General features: G+C 57.2%; 1 protein-coding gene and 2 non-coding genes across 6 annotated transcripts in view; all 3 read right to left on the bottom strand.

The window, feature by feature from the left end:
* The window catches only part of LOC122369056, a 29823-nt gene that overhangs the window by 1358 nt on the left and 8013 nt on the right, over positions 1-20452 (bottom strand). For all 4 annotated transcript variants that reach the window (XM_043343434.1, XM_043343435.1, XM_043343436.1 and 1 more), the window contains exons 9-17: positions 18089-18218; positions 16995-17091; positions 15207-15448; positions 12853-13041; positions 11409-11516; positions 10010-10123; positions 8184-8415; positions 6911-7014; positions 297-545 (exon numbers count right to left, since the gene is read on the bottom strand). In XM_043343434.1, coding sequence (XP_043199369.1) covers positions 297-545; positions 6911-7014; positions 8184-8415; positions 10010-10123; positions 11409-11516; positions 12853-13041; positions 15207-15448; positions 16995-17091; positions 18089-18218 — 1465 coding nt within the window. The remainder of the gene's footprint in view (positions 1-296; positions 546-6910; positions 7015-8183; positions 8416-10009; positions 10124-11408; positions 11517-12852; positions 13042-15206; positions 15449-16994; positions 17092-18088; positions 18219-20452) is intronic.
* Trnaa-ugc lies at positions 148-219 on the bottom strand. The gene has a single exon. It is a non-coding gene; the product is annotated as a tRNA-Ala (tRNA).
* Trnaa-ugc lies at positions 11888-11959 on the bottom strand. The gene has a single exon. It is a non-coding gene; the product is annotated as a tRNA-Ala (tRNA).

Genomic DNA, 20452 nt, shown 5'->3' with positions numbered 1-20452 from the left:
TAATCGATCAGAGAGTGTCGAAAATCGCATCTCTGTGACTTCCGGTTGAATCCAAAATCACAAGAATCATTTTAACGCTACATTGGGCTTTCATTCATTTTCAGCATAAGATTGTTCACTGTGCGCTAACGTCATAACAGCAAGAAGTGGAGATGCCGGGGATTGAACCCGGGGCCTTTCACATGCAAAGCGAACGCGCTACCACTGCGCTACATCCCCCGCGCTCAACACTCCACCGAAATGGTGTATAGGATGGAAACAAGCGTCTTACAAAATGTACCAGCGTTCCCTCTCACCAATTTGACTGCGGTGAGGCAGACTCCGTTCTCTACGTCTCCCGTCTGCCCGCCGGCCCCGGCGCACACCACGGTGATGAGACAGCGCTCCGGCGCGGCCCGGTACAGCCGGCGCAGGCGTTTGTCGAGCCGCGCCAGGTGGCGCCGCCGCCGGCCCGCCGGCCACGACCAGTGCAGCCGGTCTCTGAGCTCCATGTGACACAGGGTCAGGTCGGCAGAGCTCACCAGCCGGCCGGCCCGGTCACACGCCTGGCAGCCGAACACACCGGGGACTGTTAGCGGGGTGGCAGTTGGGGCACCACAGCGCGCTGACAGTGGGGCTACTACGTGTTCATTGGACATTACTTGAACGTTTCTTACTTACGATAGGTACCTACTTGACCGTTATTGAACATTAGGGTCGAAATGTGCTTATCATGGATAATGTCACGAGTCCATGGCATGATGATAGGTCGTGGATCGGATTACGGCTCAGGTAAAAGGTTAGGGCTCGTATAAGGGTAGTTGGTAGTTGACCCCAACGGACAGTCGACCGGTCAGGTCAGGTCAGGTCAGGTCGGAACTCGGAAGGTCCTTGAGTCGGGCAATATCTGATCATATCAAGATCCCGCCACCCGATCGAACAGAAGTCACCGCCCACCCCGCGGGCTCGGCTCGGGTACCCACCGCGGTCACCATTGGATGCCCGCTAACGCCGCCGCTAACGGCCGAGCAGCAGGAGGTGACGGCGGCGGTGGTAGGGACTCTGGTGAAACTAACATAGGCGCTGCAAGTGGAAACCATAGCCTCACCCATGATCTCAGTCATTAGATGATATACAGCACACGTTACAGAATTACAAACAGGTGATACAGGAGGTTTCCCTCACGAGGCACTACTGTTGTTCATAGTGGCTGGTCGGTTGTAGTCTATTTTAGGAGGGCAGAGAGCGCTGAACCGTCTATTTTTAGGGACACCGGTAGACACCTTGGAGGCCCTGCTGCGAGGAATCGGCGCTTCGCATCTGAATGGCATCAATACCTCATTGATAGCCAACAACTGGGATTGTCAGCGCACCACCGCACAAATATAGCCGGATGCTGTTGAGCCAGGCCGGCCTATCCCGAGGCCCGGCAGCCGCCCACAGGGCGCGGGTCTGTGTGCTTTCGCTGCCGGTTTCTACGGGGCGGCAGCTGCAGAGGCGCCGGTGCCACTTTCAGTCGGGAGATGGCCGCCGATCCCACAGAGCCGGTGTACGGCACAGGAATACTAACTGACCGCCGGCGGCTGTTGGCCGGGCTGACGGACGCCGGCCTCACGTGCAGGGGACTGCCATCAGCAGCAGTGCTGGGACAGGGGTGGTCAGGCCGGCCAGATACCTACCGCCAGGAACCACCGGGAGCCGCTGTAAACCACCGGGAGTCGTCTGTAACCACTGGGAGTCGTCTGTAACCACTGGGAGTCGTCTGTAACCACCGGGAGCCGTCTGTAACCACCGGGAGCCGTCGGTAACCACTGGGAGCCGTCGGTAGCCACCGGGAGCCGTCGGTAACCACTGGCAGCCGCTGCAAACCACCGAGAACCACCAGTAACGCCCGGACCAAAGGAACCGCCAGGTACCCGTTGGGAGCCGACGGAGGCCGGTGCCAGGCAGGGAGAGAGCACCCCAGGTAGCGGTGGTGATGGACCTACGGAGCTCCCCGGGAATACCGACAGATCGGCCGGAGGAAAGCGGACTGCCCCACCGCAGAGCGCAGATCACACCCAGCATGACGTCAGCTGCTGGCGCCAACCAATGGAATTGAATGGTAAACACACTTCCCAGTGCCGTCAGGTGCGGCGGGTTTCCCTCCCCAAATACACACAGAGCATGCATTATGGACGGAGCGGCTCAACACACGTCCTGGTGAGCACTCAGACACCGACTATCTGCCCGGCGCAGCACATGTTGTTGTTGTTGTTGTTGGTCTCCCCGGGTCGGCTCACGGCCGACCGTAGCCCAACGGCTCTTGGTGACTGAGGTAGCCGCGGCTCAAGGCCGCCACGGCCCCGCCGTCCCGAAGCTGCGTAGGGTCCGGTCTGATATTGCCGAGTAGGCGGAGCCTCGCGCCAGCCAAGCACGGGCACCTCAGCAGCACGTGCTCCGGCGTGTCTGGGCCCTCGCGACACACCAGGCAGCGCGCCGCCGGGCAGGCCAGATCACTGCACTGTGGGCAGTCGCGCTCGGGGCGGCGTCCGATTCTGTGAAGGTAGCTCTGCGAGCGGCTCCAGTGTCCCGCCCGCAGCTGGTGGACGTTGACCGCCTCGTCGCGAGACTCCAGGAGCACCGGCATCGGCATCCGGTCTCCCATGATGGTTTTGAAGAAGCTGTCTGGCCAGCTGCGACGCCATGCCTTGGTGGCGGAGCGGCCGACTGCCTTCACCATCGAGCGGACGTCCGTTGGGACGGCGTCTTGCGACAGGCTGGATGCCTCTTTAGCCAGCACGTCCGCTCTCTCGTTGCCGGGTATTCCGCAGTGCGCTGGGATCCACTGCATGAAGACTCGGCGTCCTCCGTCCGTGAGCGCCAGGAGCAGTCGCCATACGGCGGCGCCGAGTGCTGTCGCCTGGCTCCCAGCCCCACTCGCCAGTGTGGCGAGCGCCGCCTGCGAGTCGGCGCAGACGATGACCGGGCTCTCCGCCAGGCCGCCCTCCAGCCGCAGCAGCATCTCCAGTGCCCCGCGGATCGCCACCAATTCGGCGCGGGTGCTGCTGCATATCCTGCCCGCAGGGGCTCGGAGCTCGTGTTCCTCGCCTGAGGGGAGGATTATCAGCGCTCCACTCCCTCCGGCTGAGACACCTCCCTCCGCCGAGCCGTCGCTCCACACCCATACGGCGTCGTCTGGGAGGGTGGCCAGATGCTCCTCCGCTCTCTCCCGCCGGACGTCGGGTGGTGCTGTGCAGCTGATGTGGTTGCCGATGTCAAGTCTGAACTGGACCCTGGTGTCATCGATCCACGGTGGGATGGTGACGTGCAGGCGCTCCTCCACAGGTACATCTCGCACGCCCGCGCTCACCAGGGCGCGCGCTCCCGTGTCGCGCCAGCCGGTGGTGGTGCGGAGCCGCCGTGGGGCCGTTGCTTCGGCCACCGCGCGCAGTGGGTCGCCGCTTCTTTGTGAGGCTGCCAGACAGCTCAGTCTGGCAGCGAGCAGGTCCCGGCGTGCTCTCACGGGAACCAGACCGGCTTCCGCGAGGAGCGGGTCCCTCGGCGTGCTCACGGGGCACCCGGTGATAACGCGGGCTGCGGCGCGCATCTCAATCTCCAGTAGCTCTACGTGGGACTCGGACGATGCAGGGAGCCATGCAGCCGCCGCGTATTCCAGGGCACCGCGGATGTAGCCGTTGGCTACTACTCGCAGCTGTGGCTCCCGCAGACCCCAGGAACGCCCGGTCATCTTACGGAGCTGTGCGATCCTCGGCTTGGTCTTCTTCCGGACGCGCGCGCAGTGCTCGCCCATGTGAAGTTGCCGGTCCAGGGTTACACCGAGAAGGTGAAGGTGTCTCCCAGCGTCCACTCGTGCCCCGTCTACGTGGATGTACAGATCCCGGGCGTCGACGTAGTGCTGCGACAGGGCTAAAACTTGCGTCTTGCTTCCTGCCAGCCGCATCTTCCAGTCGCGGGCCCATTTCGCTATGGCATCCGCCGCTTGTTGAGCCCGGTCCCTGGCTTCCGCTATCGTACCGCCGGAACACAGTGTTGCGGTGTCATCGGCGTACAGGAAGACAGAGGTGCCCGGGATCCGCTTCAGCGCCGCCACGAGGTCCGCCGACCACAGCGTGAACAGGGTCGGTGCGAGGACGGACCCCTGCGGCAGGCCAGCTCGGAATGGGCGGTTCCGGCTCCGTGACCCATTGACCTCCGCGCAGGCGCGTCGGTCTCGGAGGAAGTGGTGAATCCACGTGACAAGGCACCGTGGAAGGTGATGGGACATCTTCAGTCGCAGCATTTGATGGTCGATTACATCGTAGGCGCGGGAGAAGTCATAGGCCGTCAACACGAACCTGGCGGCGGTCTTGCCGTCAGACGGGCGTCCCTTCGGTGGCGGCCGGTTCCACCCGTCCTGGACTTCTTGTATGAGTCGTCCCAGGTTCTCCTCTGCAGAGCGGCCGCGGCGAAAACCGACCTGCTCTGCGGGGATAATGTTGTCTCGCTCCAGTAGGTGCGTGAGCCTAGCTGCCACCATCCGCTCCATCAGCTTGGCGACGTGGCTGGTGAGCGATATCGGACGGTAGCTAGTGACCTCTTGAGGGTCCTTCCCGGCCTTAGGGATCGGTATGATGATTGCTCTCCTCCATACCGAGGGGACTTCAGCGGAGCTCCACGACTTGTTGATGACGTGCAGTAGCGCGGCCTGGGCCACCGGCCCGAGGTGCTTGAGGTGTTCCGCACATACATCGTCGGCGCCGGGAGCCTTCTTCATTTTCAGCTTGCTCAGCTGGGTCCTCATCTCTTGTCTGGAGAAGGGCTGGCAGGCACCATCGCGCTGTCCAGCACATGAGCAGGGGCGCGTCTTCACCACCCTCAGATCAGCCTTCACTGATCGATCACGCCTCCTGTGACGGGTGTGGCTGCTGACGTTTGCGTAGGTGCGGACAAACGCCTCGGCCTTGGCCCGGTCCTCCGCGACGAGTTGGCCGCGGTCCCCGTTGATGGCCTGGCCGGGGCAGGTGTCCGTCACCGCACCCTCCATCTTGCGCAGGATCTTTGTGACGCGGCCCAAGGCCGCGCGGCGGTTCAATTCGGTAGACGCGAAGTCCTGGAACGCGCGGCGCCTGGCGTCAGCCTCGACATCTGCAGCGTGCCTCTTCTTCTCTTTCCAGCGCGTCTGGTTTTCCGGGGACGGGTCCTCTTGGACCGCTGCTCTTGCCGCTTTCCGTTCCTCCACCGCACGCACCAGCTCCGGGTCGAGCGCCCACGGCTTGGGGTCCGCACGGGCGCCCCGGGGAACGCACCGCACGCTCGCCTCGATGATAGCATCGTTGAAACGCGCGGCGAGTCTCTCCACCGAGGTCTCTCCCAGCGTCAGGTCAGCCATCGTCTCCTCGCAGCGGGCCGTGAAAGCCGTCCAATCGGCTTTATGGAAGGCCCAGCGCGTCTTCCTGATGCGACGAGGCCGGTGTCCCGAGGTGGTGACCGCGACCAGCTGCGGGAGGTGGTCGCTCCCCAGATCGGTGCCGACCTCCCACGTGCAGCGCCGGGCCAGGTCACTGTGCGCCAGAGTGACGTCAGGAGCTGAGAGGCGGGCGTCCTCCCCGTAGCCGGCCCGTGTGGGGGTCCCGGAGTTGAGCACCTGCCAGTCGTGGCGGGCCGTCCACTCGTAGATGGAGTCACCGACCCTGTCCGGGTTTGAACAAGAAACATCCCAGACAGGGTGGTGGCTGTTGAGATCTCCCGTGATGATAGTGGCATCATTGCTCGGGAATGCATCCAGGCTGAAGAAGTCGACCCGCTCGTCCTGGGCGGATGTTCGGATGGGCGGGCGGTACACATTGTAGATGTCGAGGTGTCTGGAGTGTTGTCTTGCTGTGCTCAAGATGACACGGATGGCACAGCACTCGGTGGTGTCGTCTTGAGGCTGAAGGGGGGAGCTCCTGATGGTGGTGAAGTTCAGACCGTTCCTGACCAGGATTGCAACGTCCCCGCCGCGGACCGGTCCACCGTCCCTCCTGCCTCGGGCCCTTCTTGAGACTGCAGCCGTCTGATACCCCGGGACCGTGAGGGCCTTGCCAGCCAACTGAGCCTCCTGGATCGCCGCCACGTCCACCTTCGTGTCCGACAGCCAACGGCTGAGCTCCCCGATCTTCCCGAGGACCCCCTCCGCGTTCCAGCTGATCACCAGCAGTCGGCTTCGAACTTGGCAGTTGTGACGGTACCTCCGATTCTTGGCTCTCCGGCTGTGGCCTCCCCTGGGCACCCATGGGCCGCAGTCCCTCCTGCCCCCGCCGTCGGGCCTCACGGCGGGGGGCGCGTCGCTCACTTAGCTACGCGGGCCCGGGCTGCCGTCGTACGGCGCCCAGGCCCGCGGAGCTCCGGCGGAGATGGTGAGAAGTGTCGGTATGCAGCCTCGGGGCGGCGGGGCCGCAGGGCGTCGACCCCACGGCGTCCGCACTGTCGGGAGCATCTGGGTTCCATTTGGTGCAGCGCGCGTGGTCTTCGCACCGCGCGCGCCTGGGCCCTCGGATCGCCACCGTAGCAGCAGTCGTCGGACCCCCGCCGTCCACCGCGGGGAGGCGGAACCCGTTGGACGGCGGCGCAGCACATCGCTCTCGTGGCCCAGCCCAGTCGGTGAGAGCCGCCACTGCTGGTGACCTAGTCCAGACTCAGGGACGGCGACTGGTGGCCTGGCCCAGGCTCAGGGACCCGCCGCTGACCCGCCGGTTGCTGGGGACCTAGTCCAGGCTCAGGGGCCCCTTCTCACCTGCCGGCTGCTGGGGACGTGGTCCAGACTCAGGGACGGGTGGCTGGTGGCCTGGTCCAGGTTAGGGACGGGTGGCTGGTGGCCTGGTCCAGGTTAGGGACGGGTGGCTGGTGGCCTGGTCCAGGTTAGGGACGGGTGGCTGGTGGCCTGGTCCAGGCTCAGGGAACTGACACTCACCTGCCGGTTGCTGGGGACGTGGTCCAGGCTCAGGGACGGGTGACTGGTGGCCTCACACGCCACGCGGTAGATGTCCGCCCCCGGTCCGGAGGCCACGATCGACGCTGCGGACACAGCCAATGAGGTCAGTCGGGGTGTGGGCCGGGCGGCATGGGCTGAGGCGCGGTGACCATGCCGGTCAGTGTAGTGGAGTGTGAGTGCCGCCTGTTTGAAGTGAGACAGCTAGCCTGGCAGGCAGACTGGTATGGCAACCGGCACAGCTGGTTGATATCGCAGCCGTCCTAGACTCGGGCATAACCACATCAGAGCATCACACAGTACAAACATTCGGGCGCGGCGCAGCTGCATGGTGCAGCATGGATATAGAACTCCCGGTACAGTACAGTCTCAGCATAACGGCACAGCACGTAAGGTGTTAACATATATTACTCAATGGTGACGCCCACCTCCTGGACGCGTCCCAGCAGACTGGTGCAGTTACTAACACAGAGCTGGTACACTCACTGGTACCCGTCCCAGCAGGCTGGTATAGTTACTTACATAGAGCTGGTACATTCACCGGGTGACACCGACCTCCTGGACCGGACCCGCCCCCAGTAGGCTGGTGTGGTTATTAACACAGAGCTGGTACACTCACTGGTACCCGTCCCAGTAGGCTGGTGCCGCTACTAACATAGAGCTGGTACACTCACTTATAACAGTCCCAGCAGACTGGTGTAGTTACTAACATGAGCTGGTGCACTCACTGGTAACCGTGACAGCAGGCTGGTGTAGTCACTAACAAGGGGCTGGTACACTCACTAGTAACCGCCCCAACAGACGGGTGCACTTGCTCACATAGACTTGGTACACTCACTGCCCACTGGTAACGCCGACCTCCTGGAACCGTCCCAACAGACTGGTACAGTTACTAACACAGAGCTGGTATACTCACTGGTGACGCCGACCTCCTGGACCCGCCCCAGCAGGCTGGTGCAGTTACTAGCACAGAGCTGGTACACTCACTGGTACCTGTCCCGGCAGGCTGAGGTAGTTACTAACACAGAGCTGGTGTACTCACTGGTGACGCCGACCTCCTGGACGCGTCCCAGCAGGCTGGTGCAGTTACTAACATAGAGCTGGTATACTCACTGGTAACGCCGACCTCCTGGACGCGCCCCAGCAGGCTGGTACAGTTACTAACACAGAGCTGGTATACTCACTGGTAACGCCGACCTCCTGGACCCGCCCCAGCAGGCTGGTGTAGTTACTAACACAGAGCTGGTATACTCACTGGTAACGCCGACCTCCTGGACCCGTCCCAGCAGGCTGGTGTAGTAGCCGTCCATGTTGACGGCCGCCGGCAGCGCCGAGTCGTCCTCGGGCTCCGGACCGCTGCCGTTCATACAAGGCACGTAGCCGCCCTGGGCCGCGTCGCCGTACGTGTAGCCGCGCGCCAGTTTACGCTGCACCAGCCGCAGCGCGGCCAGGGCGTCCTCAGTGGCGTCGTGGCCGGTCACGTCGTTCTGCGGAGGGGGGGGGGCACCATCAGTGACAGAGGAACACACTGTGTCAGATACGTCGCCATTGTCGCCATTTTATAACCATCTGGCCGATGCAGCTTAAATAAAGGTAATGGACCATTGGAGGGCGACTCGGTACGTCATTTTGGTCGATAGTTGCAGTCCTCGACATTTCTAAAGTGCATTGGCAACACCCTTTATTAACCCGCGCCCCGCTGGGGGGGGGGGCAGAATCTGCCCCCCCCCCTCCCGTTTTTCGCCAATAACTTCTAAACGCGTTACGCCAGCGCCGTAAAACTTTCAGTACCTTATCATACATCAATTTGACACGCTCCCTGAATATTTGAGCGAAATCCGTCAGAAAATTTTTGAGAAATTGACGTTTTAGTGACGTCATGTTCGCCGTTTTCGCCTCAAAAACGGCAAAATTTCAAACGCCGCTAACATCTTCATTTTTAAAGGAATCAAGACGTAACAAAAAAGGTTATACGTGATTCTACTTTGTCTATCAAATGGCTATCTCAGTTTTTTGAAAATTTTTGATTTTGGCCAAAAATGTTCCAAAAAACTGACTTTTTTGGGAAAATATTTATAAAATCCAAAATCTTGGGTTTATCGAAAAAATCGGAATATATGTCAAAGAACTGGTCTATGTGCACCTACATACCAATGTTTAGAAGAATCGGTTCAAACATGTGGGAGTTATTCAAAATTTTATGACGTCACGACACACACAATTTTTGAAAAAAATGATTTTTTTGGAAGTTCTAGACCTCGTACGGAAACAAAAATAGCACCATTCGATTCGCCGTGAAAAACTGCATCGGATAGACACCTTTTTAGGCCTTAACAACCAACTTCAAAATTTGACCTCACTTGACCTGACCTTAACCTGACCTCGACCTGAAATTCATCCAGAGGTGGTCCACATCACTTATTGAGTGTGCCTATTGAATTCCATGAGTAAAATGACCCATAAAACATGTGTCGCACATGCCCTTTTCTATATTTTGTTTTTGGTGACCTGACCTGACCTGACCTGACCTTGACCTTGACCTTTGAATGACATTGTGTGCAACGAATATTGTCTTGGTAGTCTAAGAACACGTTTTGGGCAATCAGTCTCAGTCCATTCTTCGGCAACTACGGTGCAAGGCCGATACTGTAGAAACTTGCATTTTGTACCCTTGACCTGACCTTGACCTGACCTCTGACCTACTTAAGCAAAAAAATTTGGGCTCCTAAGATCCGCCTTGTTGAGAGCTTTCGATTGCCGTTTTCCCCGTCTTTCTACGACCATCGGTTCGGAAGTTAGACAGGGGGGGGGGCAGAATCTGCCCCCCCCCCCCCCCCCAGCAGGGCGCGTAAGGCTGAATAGCCCAGCGGGGCGCGGGTTAAATTGATCCGGGCCTGCGTCCTTTGAGCAAACTCGCGATGCCCCTGTCTATTTTTGGAGCATGTAAATTACGCCCATCACTAATTGATGTGCTACTCTCAAAGTGAACGAGTTCGTTTGCTGAGACTCCTAACTATAATATCGGGTGCTCACTGCTCAGCCACCCAGCCCAGGTGGCAGTCCCCGTTCCTCGGCCGTTACCTGGATAGTCTCTCCGAGAAACATGTAGGACAGCAGCGACAGCTTGGTCTTGCGGTGCCGCACCCCCGTCACGTTGAATATGACGCTCGTGTCGATAATGTACGGGTGCATCATCTGCGCCAGAGGGGGGAGGCAGGGAGGGAGGAGTCAGTTGGCGGCAGGCGGTGCCGTCTATCGGCCCCAGACGCACTCAGTGCTGCTAGGCGCTACCCCTGCATGTAGTGTTAACCTCCTCTTTAGATGAAAGTGAAAAGGTAACGATCTGTCGAGGAGAAAATTATGGATACAATCAAAATTATTAAACATCCAGAAGCTAATAAAGAAAATCGACGCCTTAGCTTGAGCTATGAAAATCAGGGATGCGGAGCCGTGGAAATTTCTGACGGCTCCGGCTCCGGCTCCGGCTCCGGAGAAAAAAATCGGCTCCGGCTCCGGCTCCGGCTCCGGGTGAAATGTCATGGCGGCTCCGGCTCCGGCTCCGGCTCCGAGTAAAATGATCCGGCTCCGGCTCCGGCTCCGGCGGCTCCGGCTCCGGCTTCTACTCAGTACATCCCCTATGCGATCAATTAAATACGGGTGGAAGAAAAAAGGCGATGGGATTTGTACCTACACGTTGCTTCTGTATTTGTATAACAAGGCTATTTTGAATACCAGATTGTTTTACGCCTTGTACTGTCAAACCGAACTAGGTAAATAATTGTTTCCTCTTAAGAAAAGGAGCCGGAGTCGCCCCCTTTTTTGACGGCTCCGGCTCCGGCTCCGGCTCCGGGCTATATTGTTTCACGGCTCCGGCTCCGGCTCCGGCTCCGGGCAAAATATGCCGGCTCCGGCGGCTCCGGCTCCGGCTCCGGCTCCGGCTCCGCATCCCTGATGAAAATGCATCAAAGAAGACAAATGAGAGGGACACAGTCATTCAGCGCATGAAGTACAGTAGCGGCACCGCGATGGCAGAATACCCCGCACCTCTGTGGTAAACACACTCAGACGCAGCTGCCTAACAATTACCAGATGGCATTCTCAGCTTCCACATGATGCTGTGGCTGGGCAAAAAGAGCCGCAGTATTGAGAAAAAGGGGAACAAGCTACAAACTATGTCACTAACTGTACAACTAGGCCTTGTTTCTCCCGAATCAGCCTGCTGGTAGCGAGACACTACCAGGGATACAAGCAGGTCAGCCCGGGTTACCTGCAGCTCAGCCCTGAGTTACCTACAGCCCAGTACGGCTTACCTGCAGCTCAGCCCGAGTTACCTGCAGCTAAGCCCCGAGTTACCTGCAGCTCAGCCCAAGTTACCTACAGCTCAGCCCGAGTTACCTGCAGCTCAGCCCGAGTTACCTCCAGCTCAGCCCGGGTGAACTGCAGCTCAGCCTGAGTTACCTGCAGCTCAGCCCCGAGTTACCTGCATGGCGCGCAGGTCGTGGTTGAAGCTCTGTCCGATGAGGATAGCGTCTGCCGGCAGCAGCTCCCGCAGCGCCTTCTGCACGTCCTCGAGCCGAGTCGTCACCCCCTGCGGGCACAGACAGTAGACACACCACTGGTTACACCCTCTGCAGGGAAAAACAGACTGTAGACACAACACTAGTCACACCCCCTGCGAGCACAGACAGACACTGGTCACGGCCAGCGGACACATCCACGAGGTATCAGTCGTATGACACTTCTTTTGTGTGCATCAAAAGTCTGCTGTTTCTGCTATAAGCGGGAAAAACAGTGCACATTGCGATACAGATACCCTCACGTACGGTTGTCCAATTTTGACAGCCACGCAGCACGCCCTCATCAAAGGCAGGCACCTCATTTACCCATCTTGTAATGGGGGGAGGGGAGGAAGCTAAAGCAGCACCCCGCCAACTGCACAGCACGCGAGGAACTAAAGACTGGAGATGCCGGGGATTGAACCCGGGGCCTTTCACATGCAAAGCGAACGCGCTACCACTGCGCTACATCCCCTGGCACACACGACTCCGACGTCGACGACGGAAAGATGGCATGCTCGCCTCGCGCTGACAATATGGGACAAATCACCCGCTTGTTGAGATTCTGGTCGAGCCTCTCAAAGTCCGCCCATCCAGCCCTTGGAGCCGTGTGAGAGGCCCCGGTCAGCAACGTATCATAACCGACTCCGGTGCCGGATCTGGGAGCCAGTGTAGGTCAGTGATTCATACCTTTACACTTGGGCACATCTTCAACGATCAATACCTGGCGGCTAGCATGGACCTTGCCTCCATAACCGCAGCCTCTCCCTCTCCCCCATCTCTAACCCTCCCCACTAGACAAAGCCAGCTCCACTCCACCCCGCAGCCTCCACAAAAGATTACTTCACTTACAGCCTCGACCGGCCTCCAGTCGCTCGGCGGTGACACCACAGCTGCACCCTCCGTCCCTCTCTGCACCCACCTCCAGTCGCTCGGCGGTGACACCACAGCTGCACCCTCCGTCCCTCTCTGCACCCACCTCCAGTCGCTCGGCGGTGACACCACAGCTGCACCCTCCGTCCCTCTCTGCACCCACCTCCAGTCGCTCGGCGGTGACACCACAGCTGCACCCTCCGTCCCTCTCTGCACCCACCTCCAGTCGCTCGGCGGTGACACCACAGCCCCTCCGTCCCTCTCTGCACCCACCTCCAGTCGCTCGGCGGTGACACCACAGCTGCACCCTCCGTCCCTCTCTGCACCCACCTCCAGTCGCTCGGCGGTGACACCACAGCACCCTCCGTCCCTCTCTGCACCCACCTCCAGTCGCTCGGCGGTGACACCGCAGCACCCTCCGTCCCTCTCTGCACCCACCTCCAGTCGCTCGGCGGTGACACCACAGCTGCACCCTCCGTCCCTCTCTGCACCCACCTCCAGTCGCTCGGCGGTGATGCCCGAGTATCGGGTCACGTAGTCGAGGATGGGGTTATCCGGTTTGACCAGCGTGCCGTAGACGAGCTGCTCAGACTCGTCCAGCACGGAGATGCTGGTCAGCTCGGAGCCGCTGCGCGTGACGCACATCTCGCAGTCGATCGAGTACATCGGGGACTGGTCCGTCACCTGTGGTACAGGTGGGAGACTGTGACATACACCTCACAGGACATCGGGGACTGGTCCGTCACCTGTGGTAGAGGGGGAGACTGTGACATACACCTCACAGTGACCCCGGCACCCTCAAATCCGGTCACTCTTCCCTCGCGGTCCATGCTTCGTCGCTAAAATCACTCGCCTTTTTGTTCGTTCGTGTATTCACATTAAATCCGCTGGTAGGCGGCTTTTCATTAATGCAATGTCAATTGATAAGATAAGAACAGGCTAAGACATACACCATTCATCGTATCACACATTCATCACAATGAATCGTTAAACCGTGTCTACCTACGTCTGATTTTGTAACAAGTGAAGTTTGACTGCTCGTTTAAAAGACACTCGCCCTTCGTAGGTGGCACAGAACACATTGTACGCATCGACTCCGCTATATAGCAGCTGCCTTCGTCCCGCCTCAGTGCGTATCCGAGGAAGCCTGAGTCGCTCGGCGTTACGGGTGTTGTGGCCGTGATCGGTTGCGCTTTCCAGGGAACTGGCAATAGCGGAAGGCTGGCCAGTCTGAGCAATGGCTCGCACGTTACATATTCTGTGGTACAGTACCAAATTTGTCGCGCTGAGCCACTTCAGATCTCTGAGGACATCGGTCACGTGGCTATACCTTCGCCGGCCACTTACAACCCGCGCACAAAAGTTAAGCACTTTTTGCACCCGATGAAGTTCAGTGGTGCCGCATGTACCATAGATCGATATACAATAGCGCAGTGTAGACACAACAAGAGATGTCACAATCGGTCTCAGTGTGGCAGGCGGTAGCACGTGCTTCGCATGGTTGAGCGCTAGAAGCGCCCCCGTGCACTTTGATACCACATGGTTGACATGGTCATGGTACGTAAGATGCTTGTCCATGATAACGCCGAGATTTTTAACAGTTTGGGACTCGTGAACGGTAGCACCAGCAAATCTAATGCATACGGGTGGCAGTCCTTTGAGCATCTGGCGTGTACCGAGCACTATCATCTGTGTTTTTGAAGCGTTGACTTTCATATTGTTGGAACAAAACCATGCAAAAATCCGCGACAGAGCACGCTCCATTTTCATGACTAGGTTGGTCAGGTCGGCCTTTTTTCCGGAGACGAGGAGCTGAGTATCATCGGCAAACTGCACAATCGTGACATCGGGCACATGGAGACACATATCGTTCGCAAATATGGAGAACAAAACACAGCTGAGAGAACCACCTTGGAAGATTCCCGATTCAACTGGCAAAGACCTTGAGAAAAGGACAGAACCATTGGTGTTTTGCACTTTGACCTGCTGTGAATGACCATCAAGGTAATGCCTAAACCAAGTGGTTTCGATGTTGTACAAACTGAGTTTTTCTAGCATCTTTTCATGACTAATGACATCGAAACATTTGGAAAGGTCTAGGAGCACAAGAACGGAAATTTCTCCAATATCCATCGCTCTATATACACTGTCGGTGATAACTGCCAGCGCCGTCTCTGTAGACCGACCCCGTCGGTAAACGTGCTGCGCATCCGTGAACAGTTCGTGCTCCTGGAAGTATTCGGTGAGCTGACACTGTACTACGCGCTCGACAACTTTCATGACACTGGGTAGCATGGAAATTGGTCTAGTGTTACACGGTTGTGAACTGTCTGCTTTAGCACCCTTGGGAATAGCCGTGACTAAAGCGTGTTTCCACGAAGTTGGCACTAATCCTGTTTCTAAAGAACTATTTACAATGTCCAACAAAACATGGCCCATACCGTAAAAGAACCGTTTGATCATGTCTATGCTGATTCCGTCAAGGCCGGTAAAAGTAGATTTTTTCATGCACTGGATGAGGCTGAACAGAGCGTCATACGATACAGTCCGTACACGGAATGCGCATGTGAGTACACGCGGAATCCTGACGGGTGGGACCGTCTCTGGTACGGGAACGCTAGCCACTGTAGTGGGGCCTACACTCGCATAGTAGGCATTGAGAGCATCCGGCGTGCAGGCCGGCACTGTAAGTGTGCCCTTTCCCGCTCCAACAACTGGTCGCAATACAGTCCACATTGTACATGTCCTTTTCGGACACTGAGCCCCTACCGTAGCCCCTGCGCTCCCTTACTGGTTTTGTAATGGTCCCCTACCCCTCTCACTGGTCTATATTTGTCCTGCTCCCTCACCGGTTTGTACTTGTCCTTGGTGGGCACGAAGCCGGCGAACTGTTTGCTGTACTGTCCGGCGCCGGGCAGCGGGTAGCCCTCGTCCATGAGCTGCGAGATATCCAGCAGCAGGGCGGTGCGACCGACGGCGGCCGGCTCCGGCAGGGTGCGCGGCAGCGGCGCGTCGGCGCCGGGGGACTCGGAGTCGCCCCACTGGCGGCGGATCAGACCCGCCTGCACCGCGCCGTCCAGACTGCCCAGCTCTGCCCGAACATGGCAATGGATCTCATCATACAGTGCTGTATTTCGAAAGTAAAGTTTAACAAAAATTAGTTTACAAATGTTGTCACGTCTGAAGGACTATGAAAACATCCCCGGTAAACAGGGTTGTGCTCGACTCAAAAATATTTGCCGACTCGACTCATCATTCAACTTCAGAAAGCTCTGACTCAACTCTGACTCAAACAAGGAGCTGATTTTTTCCCCTTGACTCGACTCATGACTCAAGCGGCTCAATGAAAATATGAGTCGACTCAAACTTGACTCAAATTTTTTGTTGAGTCAATTAAGTTGACTCAAAATTGACTCAGATAAAAAAGTTGTTTAGCGGGGGAGGGGGGTGGAAAAAATCCGGCAGCAGGGCCAGGGCTAAGTTGTTAAGCGCGGGGGATGAAAGGCTAATATGCAGGAATATATATATATATATATATATATATATATATATATATATATATATATATATATATATATATATATATATATATATATTCCTTCTAGAAAGTTGAGCCAGCTGACTCATGTTCCTAAATGTTTGACTTAACTCAATGTCAAAAGTTATATTACTGATCAACTCTGACTCAACTCAACACCTTCATATTTTTTGTATGACTCAACTCTGACTCAACTCAAAAGCTCAACATTTTATCCGACTCGACTCAAATCTGACTCATTTGAGTCAGAGTTGAGTCAAATTTTTGACTCGACTCATGAGTCAAGCACAACCCTGCCGGTAAATGCCTACAAATTACAGCCTATCGGTAAGCTAATATGCAGCTGGTACAGCAAGCAATGTCATCAAATACAACACTGTTATTGCCCCGGTGACACCAGCACCATTGAGCGAAACCGCCATCAGCACCCCGCACCACGGCATCACACCACTAACCGACGACAGGACGTCCTCTGCCACCAGCGCCGGGTGACAGCCCGTAATGGTGTGGAGTTGAGCGATCACTCCCGTTTAACCAGTGTTTGTGCCACTCATATTTGACCAGTGTTTGTGCCACTCATATTTGACCAGTGTTTGTGACACTCCCGTTTGACCAGGTTTGTGCCACTCATATTTGACCAGTGTTTGTGCCACTCATATTTGACCAGTGTTTGTGCCACTCACGTTTAACCAGGCGGTGTTTGTGCGACTCACGTTTGACCAATCAATGTTTGTGTGATATAACACTCCCGTTTGACCAGGCGGTGTTTGTGTGATATGTCACTCCCGTTTGACCAGGCGGTGTTTGTGCCACTCATATTTGACCAGTGTTTGTACCAGTTACCACTCATATTTGACCAGTGTTTATGCCACTCATGTTTGACCAGTGTTTACGCCACTCATATTTGACCAGTGTTTGTGCCACTCACGTTTAACCAGGCGGTGTTTGTGCGACTCACGTTTGACCAATCAATGTTTGTGTGATATAACACTCCCGTTTGACCAGGCGGTGTTTGTGTGATATGTCACTCCTGTTTGACCAGGCGGTGTTTGTGTGATATGTCATTCCCGTTTGACCAGGCGGTGTTTGTGCCACTCACGTTTAACCAGGCGGTGTTTGTGCGTCATGCTGAGCGGCACGTTCAGGATCTCCTCCGCCACGCTGGTGCCGTAGTGAGCCGGAGAGATCAGCTCCGTCTGCCGGCAGCGGGAACAGGTCACAGTTTATAGGTCACAGGTCAGAGGTCATAGGTCAGATGTCAGAAGTGACAGGTTCAGAGGTCAGGGTCCAGTTCATATAGAAAGGCCAGTCGGCAAGTGTCACTTTGCCAAAGTGCCACTTATCAAAGGGACACTTTTGGGAACGTTGGTGAAGGTGTGTAAGGGTAGCTATATGAAGCCATTTGTAGGGTCGCCCTTTCCAATAAGTGTCACTTAGCAGCAAAGGGACTCTATATGAACTGAGCCCAGACCCGGAGAGATCAGCTCCGTCTGACGGCAGTGGGCACAGGTCACACGTCAGAGGTCATAGGTCAGAGGTCATAGGTCAGAGGTCATAGGTCAAAGGTCAGAGGTCAGATGTCAGAAGTGACAGGTTCAGAGGTCAGACCCGGAGAGATCAGCTCCGTCTGACGGCAGTGGGCACAGGTCACACGTCAGAGGTCATAGGTCAGAGGTCATAGGTCAGAGGTCATAGGTCAGAGGTCAGAGGTCAGATGTCAGAAGTGACAGGTTCAGAGGTCAGACCCGGAGAGATCAGCTCCGTCTGCCGGCAGTGGGCACAGATCAGGGATCAGGGGTCAGAGGTCAGGGACCAGTGATTGGGACAGCTCCTGAGGTTGGCCACGGTTAGGGCTAGATGTCAAGGCATTTTTAGGCAAATTTGGGTGGGTCGTTGCATCCTAGGAAGCAAAAGTATGTTATGAATCATAAAATATTTCAATAAATCGCTTCTATAGCTGTGGCCTAGCATTATAACTGACAAAAGGAAGATCAAAGTTGGACGGCCACACGAACCAAAGGATTATTCGAGGCTGTTAACTCATGTTTTCTACGTCCAGTCCACCCATTCAACTCCCCCTCTCCACACACCTTCAGCCCGCCCTCCCCCTCCCCGTCACCGAACTGATGAGGGAACAGCGTCAGGGTCCCTCCCCACATACCTTACAGCGCTCTGTCCCTCCCCGTCACCGACCTGATGAGGGAACAGCGTCAGGGTCGACTGGAACACATCCCTGTGCTCCTGGAGCTCCCTCAGCGACAGGCCGTCCACGACCACGGCCAGCGTGCGGCGCAGCCGGTCCGCGTGAGACAGGTTACACCACCTGATACAGAGAGTCCGCGTGAGACAGGTTACACCACCTGATACAGAGTCCGTGTGAGACAGGTTACACCACCTGACACAGGGAGTCCGCGTGAGACAGGTTACACCACCTGATACAGAGTCCGCGTGAGACAGGTTACACCACCTGATACAGAGTCCGTGTGAGACAGGTTACACCACCTGACACAGGGAGTCCGCGTGAGACAGGTTACACCACCTGATACAGAGTCCGCGTGAGACAGGTTACACCCCCTGACACAGAGTCCGCGTGAGACAGGTTACACCACCTGACACAGGGAGTCCGCGTGAGACAGGTTACACCACCTGATACAGAGTCCGCGTGAGACAGGTTACACCACCTGATACAGAGTCCGTGTGAGACAGGTTACACCACCTGACACAGGGAGTCCGCGTGAGACAGGTTACACCACCTGATACAGAGTCCGCGTGAGACAGGTTACACCACCTGACACACGAGAGTCCGCGTGGGACAGGTTACACCACCTGATACACAAAGTCCGCGTGAGACAGGTTACACCACCTGACACACGAGAGTCCGCGTGGGACAGGTTACACCACCTGATACACAAAGTCCGCGTGAGACAGGTTACACCACCTGATACACAAAGAGTCCGCGTGAGACAGGTTACACCACCTAACACAGAGAGTCCACGTGAGACAGGTTACACCACCTGACACACAGGGAGTCCGCGTGAGACAGGTTACACCACCTGACACACGAGAGTCCGCGTGGGACAGGTTACACCACCTGACACACGAGAGTCCGCGTGGGACAGGTTACACCACCTGATACACAAAGTCCGCGTGAGACAGGTTACACCACCTGATAGAGTCCACGTGAGACAGGTTACACCACCTGATATACAGAGTCCGCGTGAGACAGGTTACACCACCTGATACAGAGAGTCCGCGTGAGACAGGTTACACCACCTGATAGAGTCCACGTGAGACAGGTTACACCACCTGATATACAGAGTCCGCGTGAGACAGGTTACACCACCTGATACAGAGAGTCCGCGTGAGACAGGTTACACCACCTGATACAGAGTCCGCGTGAGATAGGTTACACCACCTGACACACAGGGAGTCCGCGTGAGACAGGTTACACCACCTGACACACAGAGAGTCCGCGTGAGACAGGTTACACCACCTGATACAGAGTCCGCGTGAGACAGGTTAAACCACCTGACACACATAGTCCGCGTGAGACAGGTTACACCAGCTGATACAAAGAGAGGGAGAAGGGTTAACGGTCCGCGTGTGACGTTAGGCGGAGATGGAGTGTTAGAGCGGGTGCGAGCTGTGGTCACGACACACTGGTGATTTCGCCGTCTTGTATTGCATCCGTGACATTCCGTTTACGAGTGTGAACGGAACGGGAGCTTAACGGTGTGAGCCAGCTTATTAACGCTGATAAATAAGTTCACACATGGTCGACCTTTTACACAACTGTCAACTAAATTTTTACCATTAAGCACTTGAACTATAGGCAGTTACCATTACATAAACATGGAAAAGTAGTGCCAATGACAATAATTTCAAATAATTGGCATTACGATTAGGAAACGCACAGCCATGTGCCCAGGGCGTTGTAGTTGTACCCAGGGCGTGTGAAATTTTGCCAGCGCTTAATTTAACCGCGTGGGCCGCGTCCCTCCCTACCCCGTCTCACCGTGTGGGCCGGGGCGCCCCCTCCCTCCCTCCCCTCGGTCTCACCGGGTGGCCCAGGGCGCCTCCCTCCCTCAGTCTCACCGGGTGGGCCAGGGCGCCCACTCCCTCGGTCTCACCGTGTGGGTCAGGGCGCCCCCTCCCTCGGTCTCACCGTGTGGGCCGGGGCGCCCCCTCCCTCCCTCCCTCAGTCTCACCGTGTGGGCCGGGGCGTCTCCCTCCCTCAGTCTCACCGGGTGGGCCAGGGCGCCCCCTCCCTCGGTCTCACCGGGTGGGCCAGGGCGCCCCCTCCCTGTCCCTCGTCTCACCGGGTGGGCCAGGGCGCCCCCTCCCCCTCTGTCTCACCGCGTGGGCCAGGTCGCCTCCCTCCCCCTCGGTCTCACCGGGTGGGCCGGGGCGCCTCCCTCCCTCCCCCTCCCTCTGTCTCACCGGGTGGCCCAGGGCGCCTCCCTTCCTCCCTCTGTCTCACCGGGTGGCCCAGGGCGCCTCCCTCCCTCCCCGTCTCACCGTGTGGCCCAGGGCGCCTCCCTCCCTCCCTCCCTCCCT

Source organism: Amphibalanus amphitrite, unplaced genomic scaffold (assembly GCF_019059575.1).
Source record: "Amphibalanus amphitrite isolate SeventyFive unplaced genomic scaffold, NRLGWU_Aamphi_draft 001002F_arrow, whole genome shotgun sequence".
Taxonomy (NCBI): domain Eukaryota; kingdom Metazoa; phylum Arthropoda; class Thecostraca; order Balanomorpha; family Balanidae; genus Amphibalanus; species Amphibalanus amphitrite.
The sequence above is the reverse complement of the archived record's forward strand: the minus strand, read 5'-3'. Positions and strand labels throughout refer to the sequence as shown.